Source organism: Ochotona curzoniae, unplaced genomic scaffold (genome assembly GCF_017591425.1).
Source record: "Ochotona curzoniae isolate NIBS_2020 unplaced genomic scaffold, NIBS_Ocur_1.0 contig_523, whole genome shotgun sequence".
In the NCBI taxonomy this organism is placed as follows: Eukaryota; Metazoa; Chordata; class Mammalia; order Lagomorpha; family Ochotonidae; genus Ochotona; species Ochotona curzoniae.
Window position 1 is genome coordinate 9,213,404 of NW_024466459.1, and position 15,434 is coordinate 9,228,837.

The window sequence follows — 15,434 nt, forward strand, 5'->3', positions numbered from 1 at the left end:
GCAAAGCTGTACTAGCTCTGGCTTTCATCTGCACAGCTGAAGAAAACAAAGAGCAAGCAAGGGTGTGAGAAGCATTGCTGGTACAACACAGGCTGAGAATCTCAATGTTTTTTTTTTTTTCTTTTAAGTCCCCATTTGGAATATGGAGGAGGCTAACTGTTCTCATACAGCAGCTTTATGGAGATGTAACTCACAGACCATATAATCTTTCAAGCATTTAGTCTGAAATTCTGCATTTCTTTCATACTGTTAAAATCACAGACCAGCATACACTGAAGATTGAAACAAACTTGGTTGGCATTTTAACACTGCAAAGACCAAAAATGATGCTGAGCAGTGGGAGGGGGTTGGAGTGAAGGGAGTACCCAGCCAGTCTCGCTCAACACAGACCCCTCACCTAGACTCCCAGCCACTGAGCACACATGGGGTTGGTGTAGCAGTTACAAGGTCCTCTGGGAGCCAGTGTTGTCGCACAGCGAGTTGGGCTACTGCCTATAGTTCTGGCATCCCATATGGACCCTGGTTCAAGTCCTGGCTGCACCACTTCTGATTCAGCTCCTTGCTAGCATACCTGGGAAGGCAGAAAAAGATGACCCAAGTGTTTGGACCCCCATGTCCACAAGGGAGACCTGGGGGAGGCTCCTGGCTTTGAACCCACCCAGCTCCAGCTATTCTGGCCATTTGAGGAGTGAACAGTAGATGGAGGATCTCTCTTGCCTTCCCTGTGATCCTTCCAAATAATAAAAATAAAGAAATCTTTTTTTTTTTTTTAAGTCAGATATACAGAGAGGAGGAAGACAGACAGGAAGATCTTCCGTCCAATGGTTCACTCCCTAAGTGACTGCATCGGCTGGTGCTGAGCCAATCTGAAGCCAGGAGCCAGGAACTTCTTCCAGGTCTCCTGATCAGGTACAGGGTCCCAAAGCTTTGGGCCGTCCTCCACTGCTTTCCCAGGCCACAAGCAGGGAGCTGGATGGGAAGTAGAGCTGCCAGGATTAGAACTGGCGCCCATATGGGATCCCAGCACATTCAAGGCAAGGATTTTAGCCACTAGGCCACACTATTGGGCCCAAAAATAAAGAAATTTTTAAAGGAAAAAAAATGTCCTTTGGGAGGCCCACATTTCTTCCTGGATGCCTGGGTCTTGAGCAGATGGCTCAAGAACCTGAGCTTCAAACACCTACATGGGAGACCCTGGATGAGTTCTCGACTCCTCCCTTCTGTCTGCTCCAGTCCCAACTCCTGTAAGCGGTTCAGAGCAGAGGTCTCTGTCTCTCTCTCAAAAACATGACACACGATAACTGGGAAACTGGGCATCTTCAGCAGGAAGGACAGCCACTGGAGGCAGTCCCATCCAGCTGAGCTGGGCCCCAGAGCCAGAGAAGTGAGGATTAAATTAACCCCTATGACTCAAAAACAATCTACCAAGGCAGTTCCTAAACTGGGCATCAAGGCAAATTCTCAAAAGTGACACAGGATATCCAAAGGCTTCATGGGCAATGTGGCATTTTAAAAAAATATTTTTAAATGATTATTTATTTATTTGAAAGGCAGTTACAGAGAAAGGGAGAGAAAAAACATATTTCAACTGCTGGGTTTTTTTTTTTTTCCCCACTCCCTAAATGGCCCCAACATGTCCCATCCAGGATTCCTACGTGGGTGGCCAGTGCTCAAACTTGGGTATCTGCTGCTGCTCTCCAGATGCATCAACAAGGAGCTGGGTCAGAAGTGGAGCAGTCAGGATTCAAAACCAAAACTCAAATGGGATTCCAGCATTGCAAGCAATGGTTTAGCTCACTGTACCTAACATCAGCCCTGATGTGGCAATACTTGTCAGATATCACACACAAACTTCTATTATTTTTTTAAGGGGCTGCTGCACTGTGAGGACATAATAGTATTTTGAGCCCTTGTTTATCAGCTGAAAAGATGTAGCCTCCTGTGCCTGAGGGAAAGGGCATCTCAGCAGATTGTGTTACCCCATCAGCTTGAGCACTCTGCAACAACTGTATTCTATCCTGTGAAAAGCACTTTCCAAACATCACCTCGTGTTGCAAAGTGGTGTGGCTTACGTGCCAGTGAACCCACACCTGCAGGGATGCTGGGCCATGTGGTAACCCAGGTCTTCTCACTACGAGGCTGAGACCCAGTGGTGAGCTCCACACTCAGCACTAGCACTAGTTTTGGACTCTAAATATTAAAAAATGAAATGTTTTCTTTTACTTCAGTGGGGCTAACACACCTTTCTAAAAAATGCTCTAGGACTTCCCTGTGGAGACTCGGCTTTGTTTGTACAGATGGTTGCTTCCCGCCCAGAGGGATTATCCTCCTAGAACTGCGCCTGGACCACACCACTTCAGGGAGCTGACAATCCCAGCCCCTCCCAGTGAGAGCTGGCTCTGGGCCGCTCCATCTTTCTCACTCCAGGTCAGCAGGCCCCATGTTTGTTTTTAAAGGAAGGGTGTGCCAGGGACAACTACTGAGTGGAAATACCTTCATCCACAGGAACTGAGGAGTGGAGAAAAAAATAAGCAGGATAATACAACTGAGGGTAACTGGGGTAAAACAAAGACAAAGCAAGTGGTGAAAAAGGTTCATGCGCCAAGGGTAAACAGATGGAAGAGACACCAAGGCTGCCAGGCGCGCTGAAGCACTGCCATCGCTCACGTGACCTCTAGGACAGCAGTGCCACCTTCTGTTGAGCAATCAGAACACACGAAGGTCAGCTGCCTGAAGAGAAAGACATTAGGGAACCAGCATGCCAAAGGGTTCAGGTTCAGGCAGAGAGCTCACCCCGCTCCCAAGCAGCAGGTACGCTGCAAAGCCCCATTCCTGGACCACTGGCCAGGACCGAGGATGCCGCCACAGGCAGGTCTGGGGCCTAACCTTATACTCAGACCCCCAAAGTAGGAACTGTGCACCCACAGGTAACTCCAAACAGCATGTAATAAAACTTTGGGCAATTTCAGTCTGTCTTGTGCTTCTCTAAGTCAGCAAGCAAACTTCGAGAATACTCAATTTTGCTCACCTATCAGGGAACTCCTTAGAGGGTTTAGTCCAACCTCAACCCCCTAATTCTTAGGGAATGCTTCTCTATTTACATGCTTTTGTATTTGTTTATTTGAGATGGATAGACAGATATTTGGTTCACACCACAAATGCTGGGATCCAGGAACTCAATCCAGGTCTCCCACACAGATGGCAGGGACCCAAATCCTTGACCCATCACCTGCTGCCTCCCAGAGAACACAACTGGAATTCAAACCCAGACACTCCCAAATGGGAGCCAGGCATTCCAACCAGCATGACCGGCTAGGCCAATCACATGCCCCTCTCAAGTTTCCTTAAGGACATCCCCGCACATGGTTTCTGACAACCTTCCTCTACAAACAGGAGCTACCCACTACTTCCTGAGGCAGCTCCATCCGCTTTCTGCTCTCCTCTGCGAAGGCCAGCTCGCAGCTAACAGCAATGCCTGCACTGGCCGCCGCCTTCCTTTCCAGACTTCCTAACACAGAATTTAATGATCTGCTCTTCCCAATCCCTCAACATCTTCAGCTTCTTTTAGGGGAAAAAAAAAAAAAAGACAAATAACTAATTTCATTTAACTTGAAAGGCAGAGCCTGCTACATCTGGCCAGAGGTTATTCACCTGCTGGGCCACCCTTTGAATGTCCCTGATAGCCATGGATGAGTTGGGCTGAAGCCAGGAGCCTGGACTGGCAAGACCTCAGGTCCCTGTGCCTTCGTCTGCTGCCTCCCCGGGTACACAGCAGCAGCAGTCTGAAAACAGAAGCAGAGACTTGAACCCTGGCACTCAAATATAAGGTACAGACACCCCCAAGAAACATCTTTTAAATTTTATTTGAAAGGCAGAGTTACAAAGAAAAAACAGATCTTCCATCCACTGGTTCATTCCCCCCATGTGGCCAAAATGGCCAGAATTGAGCTGATCCCAAACTAGAAGCCTTCCCCTAGGTCTTTTGTGTGGGTAGGGGCCCAAGGCCATAAGCAAGAAGCTGAATTCTAAGTGGAGCAGTTAGGACACGAACTAGCATCTATATGGGTTGCCAGCAACACAGGAGGAGGCCTAGCATATAACATCACTGCCCGGCCACCCAAACAACACTGTAACGGCTACAGCAAACGCCAGGCTCTCTTTACCTGTTTACCTATTTATCACAAGATGTGGTGTGGGTCCACTCTCACCTTTAGGTCTGCTGCTCTCTAAGCAATTCTAGATTGAAAGTTAGAATTCACTGTTCCCAAGCACACATGGCATGACCTCTGGTAGCTAAGCCAATGAAGTACTGGTAGTGCTAGTTGCTACTAGCACTGCTGGACATATCAGATGCTATTTTTTTGGGCAAGGTTTATTTATTTTTATTGCAAGTCAGATATAGACAGGAGGAGAGACAGAGAGAAATATCCTCTGTCCAACCATTCACTCCCCAAGTGACTGCAATGGCCAGTGCTGGAGCTGAGCCAAAGTCAGGAGCCAGGAGACTCTTCCGGGTCTCCCACTCGGGTGCAGGTTCCCAATGCTTTGGGCCATCCTCGACTGCTTTCCCAGGCCACAAGCAGGGATCTATGTGGGAAGCAGGGGTGCTGGGATTAGAACTGGCGCCCATATGGGATCCTGGTGCGTTCAAGACAAGGACTTTAGCTGCTAGGCTACCGTGCTGGGTCCTCAGATGCTATTATCCCAACAACTTTCTATTTTTTCTTTTTTAAGCCAACCAACTTTCACTTAGCAAACTGTATTATGATGCCTGCTTTCTGAATGAGAGAAACTCAAGGCTAAGGAACTGCCCCCAAGCAGCCCTGAAGTTCAAACCCAGATCTGACTCCAGACCTTTGGTTTCTCTACTCTTTGCTGGATCAAACTGTCTTATTCTGCATATTTATTTTACTGTGCCAACACAGTTCAAGACTCAGTGAGGGTAACAACTCCACGGATGCTTGCAGAGAAATAAAAAGTAATCAAGCTACTGATATTATCAGCACACAATTACAGTTGAAGAACATTAGTTCTCAAAGTTGGCCTGTGGACTTCTAGGGCTTCATAAGATCAAAGCTGTTCTTATCGGGGCAGCATTGTGGCACAGTTAGTTCAAGTCTTGGCTGCTCTGCTTCCCATCCAATTTCCGGCTAATGAACTGGAGGTAGCAGATGATAGCCACTCCTGTTGGAGAGCCAGATAAAGTTCCTGGATCCCGGCTTCAGTCAGGCCTAGCTTTGGCCTTTGGGGAGTGGACTCGTGTCTCCTTTCCTTCTCTGTCATTCTGCCTCTCAAATAAATAAATTCTTTAAAAAAAAAGAGGGGGCTGACATGGTAGCATGATAAGCGAATTCTCCTCTTGCAGCACCAGTATTCCACAAGGGGCCGTTCTAGTCCAGTTTCCTGCTTATGCCCTGGGAAAGCAGTGGAGGATGATCCAAGACCTCAGAACTCTGCACACATGCGGGAATCCTGGAAAGAAGCTCTTGGCTTTGGCTCAGCTCCGCTCCAGCCACTGAGGGTATGAACCAGCAGATGGAAGATTTCTCTCTCTGTAAAACCTGCCTTCTGTAAGCAATGATGTGTCAGCTGCAGACCTTGTGAACAAACTGAAGCAGGCAACACTGTAGCAGGAGTCACCGTATACTCACCACCATCATCATCATCATTCTTTCTGAAGAGCCGATTTTACTCTGCATCACAGTACAAATGGCTGACCCTTGCAGGAGGCACCAGTGAGGGGAATTAACCTGCTGCTTCTGGAACAGAGTGTCTCGTTCAAGGCTCGGCTCCACTCTCTACTCCACTTCCTGTGAGTATGTACACCCTGGGGTGCACTATTTGGGCCCCCATCAGATGGGAGATCTGGGTTCAATTCCAGGCTCCTGGCTTTGGCCTGTCCAGTACTGAATTTGGTGGACATGTGGGAAGTAAATGCAAAGAAGATCTCTCTGTCTCTCTGCTTTTCAAATTAAGCAAATAAATAAAAACTCTGGGCCAACCTGCTGGCACTGAGGTTTAAGCTACCACGTGCAACACTGGAACCCCACATAACTGTTCTTTCAAGTCCCAGCTGATTCACCTCCAATCCAGCTCCTGCTGTTGCACCCGGGAAAGCAGCGGAAGATGGCCTTGAGTCCTGGTCACTCACATGAAACCTGCTGTGCTACAAAATGCTCGTCCTACGTCAGTCTTAACTTTTCACATAGTAAATATAAACAGGCAAAATCAAAATGAATAAAAGTTCCTTGAGATTTCATTTTTAAACTGCATGAAGAAACCAAAGCATTGCAGGCCGACACAGTAGCTTATCAAGCTAATCCTCTGCCCTGTGGTGCGATCCCATATGGACACCGACCGGTTCATGTTCCGGCTACTTCACTTCTTTTTCTTTTTTTTTTTTTTTTAAAGATTTATTTATTTTATTGGAAAGTCAGATGCACAGAGAGGAGGAGAGACAGAGAGGAAGATCTTCCGTCCAATGATTCATTTCCAAGTGAGCGCAACGGCCAGTGCTGCGCCGATCTGAAGCCAGGAGCCGAGAGCTTTTTCCAGGTCTCCCACGCGGGTGCAGGGTCCCAAGGCTTTGGGCCGTCCTCGACTGCTTTCCCAGGGCACAAGCAGAGAGCTGGATGGGATGTGGAGCTGCCAGGATTAGAACCGGCACCCATATGGGATCCTGGCGTGTTCAAGGAGAGGACCTTAACCATTACGCTATTGTGCTGGTCCCTACTTTATTTCTGATTCAGCCCTCTGCTTATGGCCTGCGAAGGTAGCAGAGAATGGTTGAAGTCTTTGGGCTCTACACCTATTTGGAAGCCTGGAGAGAAGCTGCTTGTTCCCAGCTTTGTATGAGCTCAGCTCTGACTGTTACAGCCACTTGGGAATGAACCAGTGGATGGAAGACCTTGTCTATATTTCACTGTAAACTCTACCTTTCAAGTAAGTAAATCTTAAATTAAATAAATAAAGCAATCAAGCAAAGCATTTGGAAAATAACAAATATCAAAGTAAAGAGACTGCCATCTACTGGAAACGACAGTTATGACAGCACCCACTTGGTAACATGACACAGGAAGGGTCTTGTGGAGCTCCGCTTCCTGCTAACTGGCAGGTAACATGTGACTGCTCAGCTGGGCTCCCTGCCTCCCACAGGTGAGACCTAGCTCCCTTTTCAATCTGGTGCAACCCCAGCTTGGAGGACATCTGGAGGGTGAATTAGCAGACAGGAGATCTCTCAATCTTTAGAAACCTGGAGAGCAGTATTGTGGGTGTGTGGCGTGGGTATCCCCCAGGAAGGCTGCTTCATATTCCAGGTGCTCCTCCTCCCTGCTGCGATGCCTGAGAAAGCAGAGGGGGGTGGCCCAAGTGCTTGGGTCCCTGCATCCATGTGGGAGACCCAGAAGAAGCTCCTGACTTTTGGCTTTGGCAAGGCCTAGCTGTAGCCATGGCAGCTATTTCAGAGGTGAACCAGCCAATGTGAAAGCCACTTTGTTTCTCTGTAACTCTTTCAATTCAACAAGTAATTCCTCAAAACAAAAGCCAAAGACCTTCAGAAATTTAATGTAGAAATATTTTAAATAAAAGTTTAGAATGCAAACCAAAAAGGTCTAGTAAATATCAATTAAAACAAGACTTGAATATATCAGAAAGTTCTGGGTGTGAGTACAGGTTGCTGCCTGCAGGCATTCTGCCATAGTTGCAGGCGGATGTCAGGGCCAGGGCCAAGACAGAGGTATCCAGATGCCCCTCCTGGGGTCATCTCATTACTGAAGAGGGCATGAGATCCGGGTGGGGGGCCACTGGCAGCCCTGGGCACAGCAGGACAGCCACGTTGGGAAAAGCCCTCCCCATCCACACTCTAAGAGAACTAAGTCAAGTAACACTGAGGGCTCCCTAGTAAGAGGAGAAAAAATCTTATTCTGCTCCAAGACTCAACCCTCAAATGACCGAATGAGGCACAGAAGGCCATCCGTCAAGCAACAAGTCTAAAATGACAGGTAGCCCGACCTTAATATGGGATAGGGAAGGGGAGGCACGGGCATGCTCACCACCTCCCCACTGTGCCACGCATGCACACCTGCTGTTCTTGACTAACTGCTCCCCAAAGCAGTCAAGCCTGTGTCTTATCCACATGGTCTCCCCATCCCCAGGAGGCATGGCATTGCTGCGGACCTGCTGGCTGAACCACAGTACTTGAGAAGTGACGGGTAAAGGTTTATACCCTGCTCTCCTGCCAACTTCCCCAGGAGGCCTTTGAGCTTTCGGCAAAAGCCACTATGGCACAAACAGCTCCAGCAGAGCCTCCTCCCACCCTCATCGGACCACCCCGGCTTGCTTTTATGCGCAGGCTCTGAGGCCTGTCCGCCCAAAGTCCTGTAACAGAAGACTGTCCCTGCTGGTCCCTGAGACCACTGCCACCTGAAACTTGAGCAGAGCTCTGCTGCCAGCACTGGCCCAGCACTTGGGACTGCCCACGTCCTCTAGTAGTGAGGCTCGCACCAGTCCACCCTCTGCGTGCCTCCCTCAGCAGAGCGGCCTGCGCTCAACTTCTGCGGTTCATGTTTTTCTGTCCTGCATGCTGATCCAAAACTTTCCTTGTTTGTATCACCCACAGCCCCTCAGGGATTTATCGCAATGGCTGCACACAAGTCCATCTCACTACAGAACCAGTTCATACAGAATAACTCACTCTGTTTTCTGGGTATACTACTGCTTTAGGAAATCAGACAGTATTTCCTTAAATCCTACCAGGTCACCTTGGAGGCGTGAACTTACTTCAAGGCAGTTCTTAATTACGAAACTTGTTCCCTAGTTTCCAAGTCCAGGGTAATGAAATTAGCCTTTCTCTTTGAGGGAAAAAAAAATGTGCCATAAAGAACAATTCTTCAAAAGGTCCATTTTTAGTGACAGGGGCACAGGGCAACAGCTCAACCAACACAAGGCCCTCACTATCACCACAAAGGGTCATCGTGGAAAGCACGAGGCTGTGTTAGAGGAAACCATGGCTAATGTTGGCCACGCTGTTTCAGAAAAGACCAATACACAGCTTGCACCAGCGTGGGAGGGCACACCCCTGGGACGGCAAGGGTTAGGCTGAGTCATCCCACAGCTGGTAAGTGGCCCCACTTTAGTCAGGCCCTTTATGGCCCTCCTACAGGTCTCCCAGACCCTCCGAGAAGTCTATAGAGACCCCCCACATACACAAGGTGGACCTTGTGTCTTCCTGATTCCAGAAACATCTCCATGTCTGACCCAGTGACCCCACCAAGCCACCACCCGGGGGGTAGAAAGCAAGTTGCTTACTAGACTAAGAACTCTTGGTCCAACTTACAAGGTCACAAGGTTGGAAGTGAGACTAATTCAGGATTTCATCTATTCTGGTGGGCCCAGGTTCTTTGTCAAGCTGGTTTTATGCCAGAAAAGGTCCACTTGGCCACACAATGTTAGTGGAAAAGATCTTGACCAGATATGGGAACAGAGCTCTCAAGTTTAAGCTCCTTTTTTGCCTCCAGCCACCCCACCACAGGCGACACCAAATACCTTCGGGTCATCAGCCTCAGGTTTCTCAGTCTCTGACTCGTCATCTTCCTACAAGACAAAGAATTTAAAGGGTTAAGCTTGAAGAGGTGGGCCTGAGAAACCTCACATGCACCGCTAAGGGCGGAAGCAAACAGCCCCTTCACCCAGTGAGGGTCACCCCACCAAAAGTCCCTCCCCTACCACATGACCCAGAACTGGAGAGAAGAGAGGGGGAAAAGGAGGTGTTCAGGGGAGCAAAACCAAACAAGAGCAGCAGCTCAGAGTCAACAGTTGGTCTAGCGGTGTCACGGTCCACATTAACGAAAACGCCGGAGTTAAGTCACATACATAAACATGGAGCAAGATTACAACACACTTCAGAAGAGCAAGGCCAGGTCACAGGATCGAATAAGCAGTGTCTCCATGGAAATACCCATCACTGAAGACCAGGCATATGCTCTTGCCACTCCTCCTGCCTTTCACATTCACAGATGCATCAGACCTGGACCTGCCACAACATCATCCCACAGCAAAGAACTGTGACTCACACACTACTATGTCCTGGCACCTTAACTCAGCAGCATGTGCAATAACAGCCACTAGTTCAAGCAAGGCAGGTGGGACTGCTGGATAATACTCAGCCTGTCCTGAGACCCAGGTGAGCAGGTTCTGTCTGGCGTCCACAGGACTGCCACTGACCCTCCTTAGCTGGATGAAGCCCTCCTAACACAAAGCACCACGCAGGAAAGGCAGCACTGTGAGCCCATCCCTCACCAACCGTGTGAAGTCAAACAGCAGATGCTGGGCCAGCTCCCCGTCAGCTAGAGCCCCGTCACCTCCACTTCCCAACACTGCCAACATACAGCAGCCTTTGACCAAATGCTTAGGAAAACTGGTTTCTTTCAAAACTTACTTTCAACAAAGCAACACTTTAACCCAATCATCATATAGGAACCCTGATGTTACTACAAGCACCACCTGAGCGATCTGAGCACCTTTGCTATGTAAGTGTCCTGGAAGTGCCACAGTCAAAGATTTTAAGTGCAATCTTCATCACCTCCTTAAAATGAAATCAACTGCAACTGTGCCAAATAAGAAGGTGGAGCTCAGCTAAACTCAATCACATTTCAGAACATCTACACTAGGATTTGCTGAAAGGATTTTAGTAAAATATAAAAACTTTAAATATAATGAAAATCCTAAGCAAAGCAATTACTGAAAAATTTCAAAAACATAGATTACACAAATACATCAAAGCAGGGAGTTATGGATATGAAGCCAATGTGTACATACTTGAGAAAAAGTCACAAACGAAAACCCGCAAAGCTTTTCTGAACGACTTTAGTCAACTCTGAATTATTTGCAATAATGAGAGGGGCTGGAGGCATGCTCCCAAAAGAGCATAAAATACGAAACACTCTTCTTGTTTAAACTAGAAAGCATTTTAACACTAAGATTTATACATAAACATGTAACAACATTTTCTGACAAAAAGCATATAGTAAATGTATCAATGAAAACTGTCACTAAATAGCCAAACGCAATATCCAACTTCAATCTGGTACATCTCTGGACTAAGCACCAGCCTAAATTTACTTGTTTTTCCTCCACACATCTAGGTTTCGGCACCTGCTGCGCAGGTAAATGCGTATCTACTGTTTTTTCTGTTAGTGAAGACACTAGCTTCCCTATCCAGCATTTATTAAACTTCTGGCAACATCTGTAACCAAGAATCAAGGACAAGGGCTGGTATGGTGGTACAGCAAGTTAAGCTGCCATCTGTAGCAGCAGCGTTCGAGTCCCAGCTGCTCCACTTTCCATCCAGTTCCCTGCTAATGTGTCTGGGAAAGCAGTGGAAGATGGCCCAGGTGCTTGGGCACCCAGACCCACATGAAGACCTGAATGAGGCTCCTGGCTTCGGCCTGGCCCACTCCTAGCCACTGTGGCCATTTTGAGGAGTGAACCAGCAGATGGAAGAGTTCCCTAACTCTGATTTTCAAATAAATAATTAAATAACTCTTTAAAAACAAACAAACCAGAGGGCACCCTGGCAAAAACTGCCAAGCAAAATGTTAAGAAAGAAGTAGATGAAAACAGTCACTTTTCTTCCTTACCTTAATGCAAATTGAAAGACGAATGAGCCCCAACCAGGATTAAAAATAATACAGAGTTGATTTCAGTTAAAAGTGATGCACCAATTAGGGTGGAGGCAGACTACATTGTGTAGACAGAAAAAGCCAACGTAAAACACCCATTGATAGCTGGGTGAAATAGCCCACAGCTTTTCCTGTACATTTCAATTAAAGTTAATGCAAAAACGATTCAGATGAAGCAAATTTAACTTTCAAACAGAACTACTGATGGCCAGCCCAGTTTCTTCAACTGACATCAAACAAGAGGGGAGTGGGACAAGCGAGCCCTCAAAGCGGGACACTGTGGGTGCTTCAGAAAAGTTCCGAGCAGCCTGCGGGCTGGGAGCCAGACCTACCGACGGCTTGCTGTTCTCATCCTCCTCTTCTTCGTAGCCATCTTCATCTCCTCCTAGGCGAGAAAAGTCGTCCTCCCCGTAGGCGTCCGACACCAATCCACCTTTCTCCTCTGGGGGTTGGGGGGGCGGGGGGACACAGGTGAGAAAACATGAGGCAGCCTTCCAGGAACTTCCAGCATCGTCCTGGAATCTCACCTGCGTGGCCCTAGGACCAGAGTCTGCCAGCTCAGTGGATGAAATCATGTTACAGAGAATAACACTGAGTTTCAGATGGTTTCTAAGGCTTTCATTCTGCATGAAGCTCAGGGAAGCTCCCCTTCCCTACGGATCACTTGGTGGAGCTCTTTCACACTTTCCCACTCCCACAGCGGCACTTGCCAGCCTGTTTTCCCCCACACCACAGGGCCTGTTTTGGTCCCTTCATCTGTTCTCAGCACAGCACCTCTGGCATGGACACGCCAAGGGAGTGCTGATCACACCCGCTCGAGCAACAAAATCCTTTCCTACTTAGGAAAGACGAATTAAAACCAGATTTAAAAAAAGAAGAAGAAGGTACGTCTCACCGGAAATCCACCAGAGAAATTGAGTGTTACTCTCAAACTCTCCAAGCCGCTTTTCAACACGACTTGTAATTCATAATTAACGGTTACTCATTTTGACAGGACACAAGCTTTCTAACCCTCCGCGTCCGTGCTACTCATCGCTCTCCCCCTACAAATATTAAGCCCGGAGGAAACAGGTGGGGATTCGGCCGCCCTGGACAGCGCGCCCCTTTGTCCATCTCCTGCCCGGCAGCACCAAGCTCGATACAGAGGCTTCCCGTCTCAGAATATAAAGCACAATAACGGCGTCTCCTTATTACCAAGCCTCCGATGCTCTGACTCACCCGGGATTCCCGCCACGCTTCGGGGGTCTCCGGGGTCCCCGACTTGGGGTCCTCCCGCCCCGCTGAGCCGGGCAGCAGCATCCCGGACCAACACCCAGCTTCCCGCTCGGGACTCACCGGCCGCGCTGCCCACCGCTTCGACTCCCGCTTCGCCATCAGACTCGGGTTCAGAGTCTTCCGCGTAAACTGCCAGAGACGAGAGAACATTCTTCTTCCCCGCCATCTTCTTCCCACGCCGCCCCCAACCCCGTGTGGCTCACTCCTATGACTCAAAGCTGCCGACTTCCGTAAGAAAAGGCCATTTCTTCCGGATAAGAGAAGGACGCGCCAAGCTGAAAACCAATCAGAACGAAGTACTCCTGGCCCGCCCACGCAAGCTTGAAACGTCATCATGGTGCGACGGTGGGATTTTTTTTTTTTCCACCTGAGTAGGATGTGTGGCGACTCCGACTGTCAGAAGTTGAGGGTTCTCGGCGTAGAACCCGACTCGGAAAAGCCCGCCACGCCTGGGCCGCCCCCCGCCGGCCGTGTCCCACTCCGGACATCTGGGAGACCCCTGTGATCTGAATGACGGCGTCAGAGCGGGGATGCCCAGGCATGGCTTGAGGCCCTGCACCGGCAGCGTTAAACCTGAAAATCCTACTTGAGTGCCGCAGAGCAGGTTTCTCCTGAGAGGAGGGAGGGTGCTTGCGGCAGCCGGTCACCGTCTGGGCCTTCGTTTGTGGCCGCCGCTTCTCGCCACGATGAGCGCCCGTCTGCCTTCCGTCCCTTCGGACCCTGAGCGGCGAGTCCGGAGCACGTTGAAGAAGGTCTTTGGGTTTGACTCTTTTAAGACACCTTTACAGGAGAGCGCGACCATGGCTGTGGTGAAAGGTAACGCTCTCCAAATCGCTGCCTTGTCGGTGTTCCGCCAACTGGCGCCCGTAACGGATGACGGCGCCTCGAGTGGACTATTAGCTCGCAACGCCACCGCGCCCGCCCCACTCCTGGCCGCGTCGGCGCCCGACCCTTCATACTCCCCCACCCTTGACCCCACACCTGCTTCCAGAAACTTCTGGACTTGTCACCCGAAGCTTGACAACTACAGCATAGAATCACCCCGCTAGCGTTCCTTAAATGTCATACCAGAGCCACCTACAATTTTGTCTTAGAAAACAGTTTCTAGAATTTTTTTTAAATTAGTTTGTGAGGCTGAGACATCTCCCATTTGTGAGTTCACCTTCCCCCAGTGTGTGGGCCAGGCTGAAGCCAGGGGTCGGGACCTGATCACTGGGGTCCAGGGAACCAAATACTTGAGTTGCCTCCCACAGTGCCTGTTGGCAGAAAACTTTAATTGGAAGCAAAGTTAGTGCCTGAAGCCCAGCACTGTGACAGGGAAAGCAAACGTCCTGACACCTTAACCACCAAGCCAGGTGGGATGGGCTGGGGGCAGTAGTACCCTCATCCGTCATTCAACTTGTGAAGGTCAGGTGGCCTGTGTCACAGATGGGGAAGGAAGGAGCTGAAATATACTTATTTTTATTGGAAAAGCAGACTGAAAGACAGCCAGTCTGAAGCAGGAGCTTTTTCTGGATCTCCCATGCAGGTGCAGGATCCTAAGACTCTGAGCTGTCCTCCACTGCTCTTTTAGGCTACAAGTAGAGAGCTGGATGGGAATAGAAGAGTCAGAATATGAACTGGTGCCCCTGTGGGGTGCCAGTGGTTATGGGTAGAGAATCAGCCAATTAAGCTATCACGCCCAACTCAAGAGCCAAAGTTACATTTGAAATGTGACAAATGGGGTTTGTCAAGAGGGAAATAGCACTGTAATACTTACACATTTATAAAGAAAGGCCTCGAAGTGAGGTCCTTCCTTATCGACACGTGTGTCTAGCAGGGTTCTATTTCATGGCTGTTTAATTTGAGCATCCATACCCCAGCAGATTTAAACATTTTTTAAAAGATTTTTAATTTTTACTGGAAAGTCAGATATATAGAGAGGAGGAAAGTCAGAGAGGAAGATCTTCCATCCATTGATTCATTCCCCAAGAGACAGCAATGGCCAGAGCTGCGCCGATCCGAAGCCAGGAGCCAGGAAACTCTTCTGGGTCTTCCACACGAGTGCAGTGTCCCAAGTGTTTGGGCCGTGCTTGACTGCTTTCCCAGGTCACATGCAGGGAGTTGGATGGGAAGCAGGGCTGCTGGGATTAGAACTGGATCCCATATGGGATCCTGGCGTGTGCAAGGCGAGAACTTTAAGCTAAGCTACTGGACCGGGTCCAGATTTAGACTTTTTTTTTTTAAGATTTATTTATTATTGGAAAGAGAGAATTACAGAGAAGGAGACAGAAAGATCTTTGTCTACTGATTCATTCCCCAAGTGGCTGCAACAACTAAAGACGAGCCAGTTTGAAGCCAGGAGCTTCTTCCAGGTCTCCCACCTGACTTTGGGACTCCTTTACTGCTTTCCCAGGCCACAAGCTGGGAGCTGGGGGGAAGTGGGGCAGCCGGGACACAAACCGGCACCTGCACCCATGTGGGATCCTGGTGAATGCAAGG

The 15,434-nt window shown here is 48.9% G+C and overlaps 2 protein-coding genes across 3 annotated transcripts in view; one reads left to right on the forward strand and one right to left on the reverse strand.

The window, feature by feature from the left end:
- LOC121162566 (SAP30 binding protein) overlaps positions 1-13,167 on the reverse strand; it is a 33,136-nt gene extending 19,969 nt beyond the window's left edge. Inside the window, exons 1-3 of one of the 2 annotated variants that reach the window (XM_040989668.1) lie at positions 13,014-13,167; positions 12,011-12,120; positions 9,544-9,591 (exon numbers count right to left, since the gene is read on the reverse strand). In XM_040989668.1, coding sequence (XP_040845602.1) covers positions 9,544-9,591; positions 12,011-12,120; positions 13,014-13,119 — 264 coding nt within the window. In that variant the 5' untranslated portion in view covers positions 13,120-13,167. The remainder of the gene's footprint in view (positions 1-9,543; positions 9,592-12,010; positions 12,121-13,013) is intronic. The other variant, XM_040989669.1, reaches the window with a different exon arrangement.
- A 176-nt stretch (positions 13,168-13,343) lies between these two features.
- Positions 13,344-15,434, forward strand: part of RECQL5 (RecQ like helicase 5) — a 32,932-nt gene continuing 30,841 nt past the window's right edge. The window contains exon 1 of the mRNA XM_040989670.1: positions 13,344-13,769. Coding sequence (XP_040845604.1) covers positions 13,640-13,769 — 130 coding nt within the window. The 5' untranslated portion in view covers positions 13,344-13,639. The remainder of the gene's footprint in view (positions 13,770-15,434) is intronic.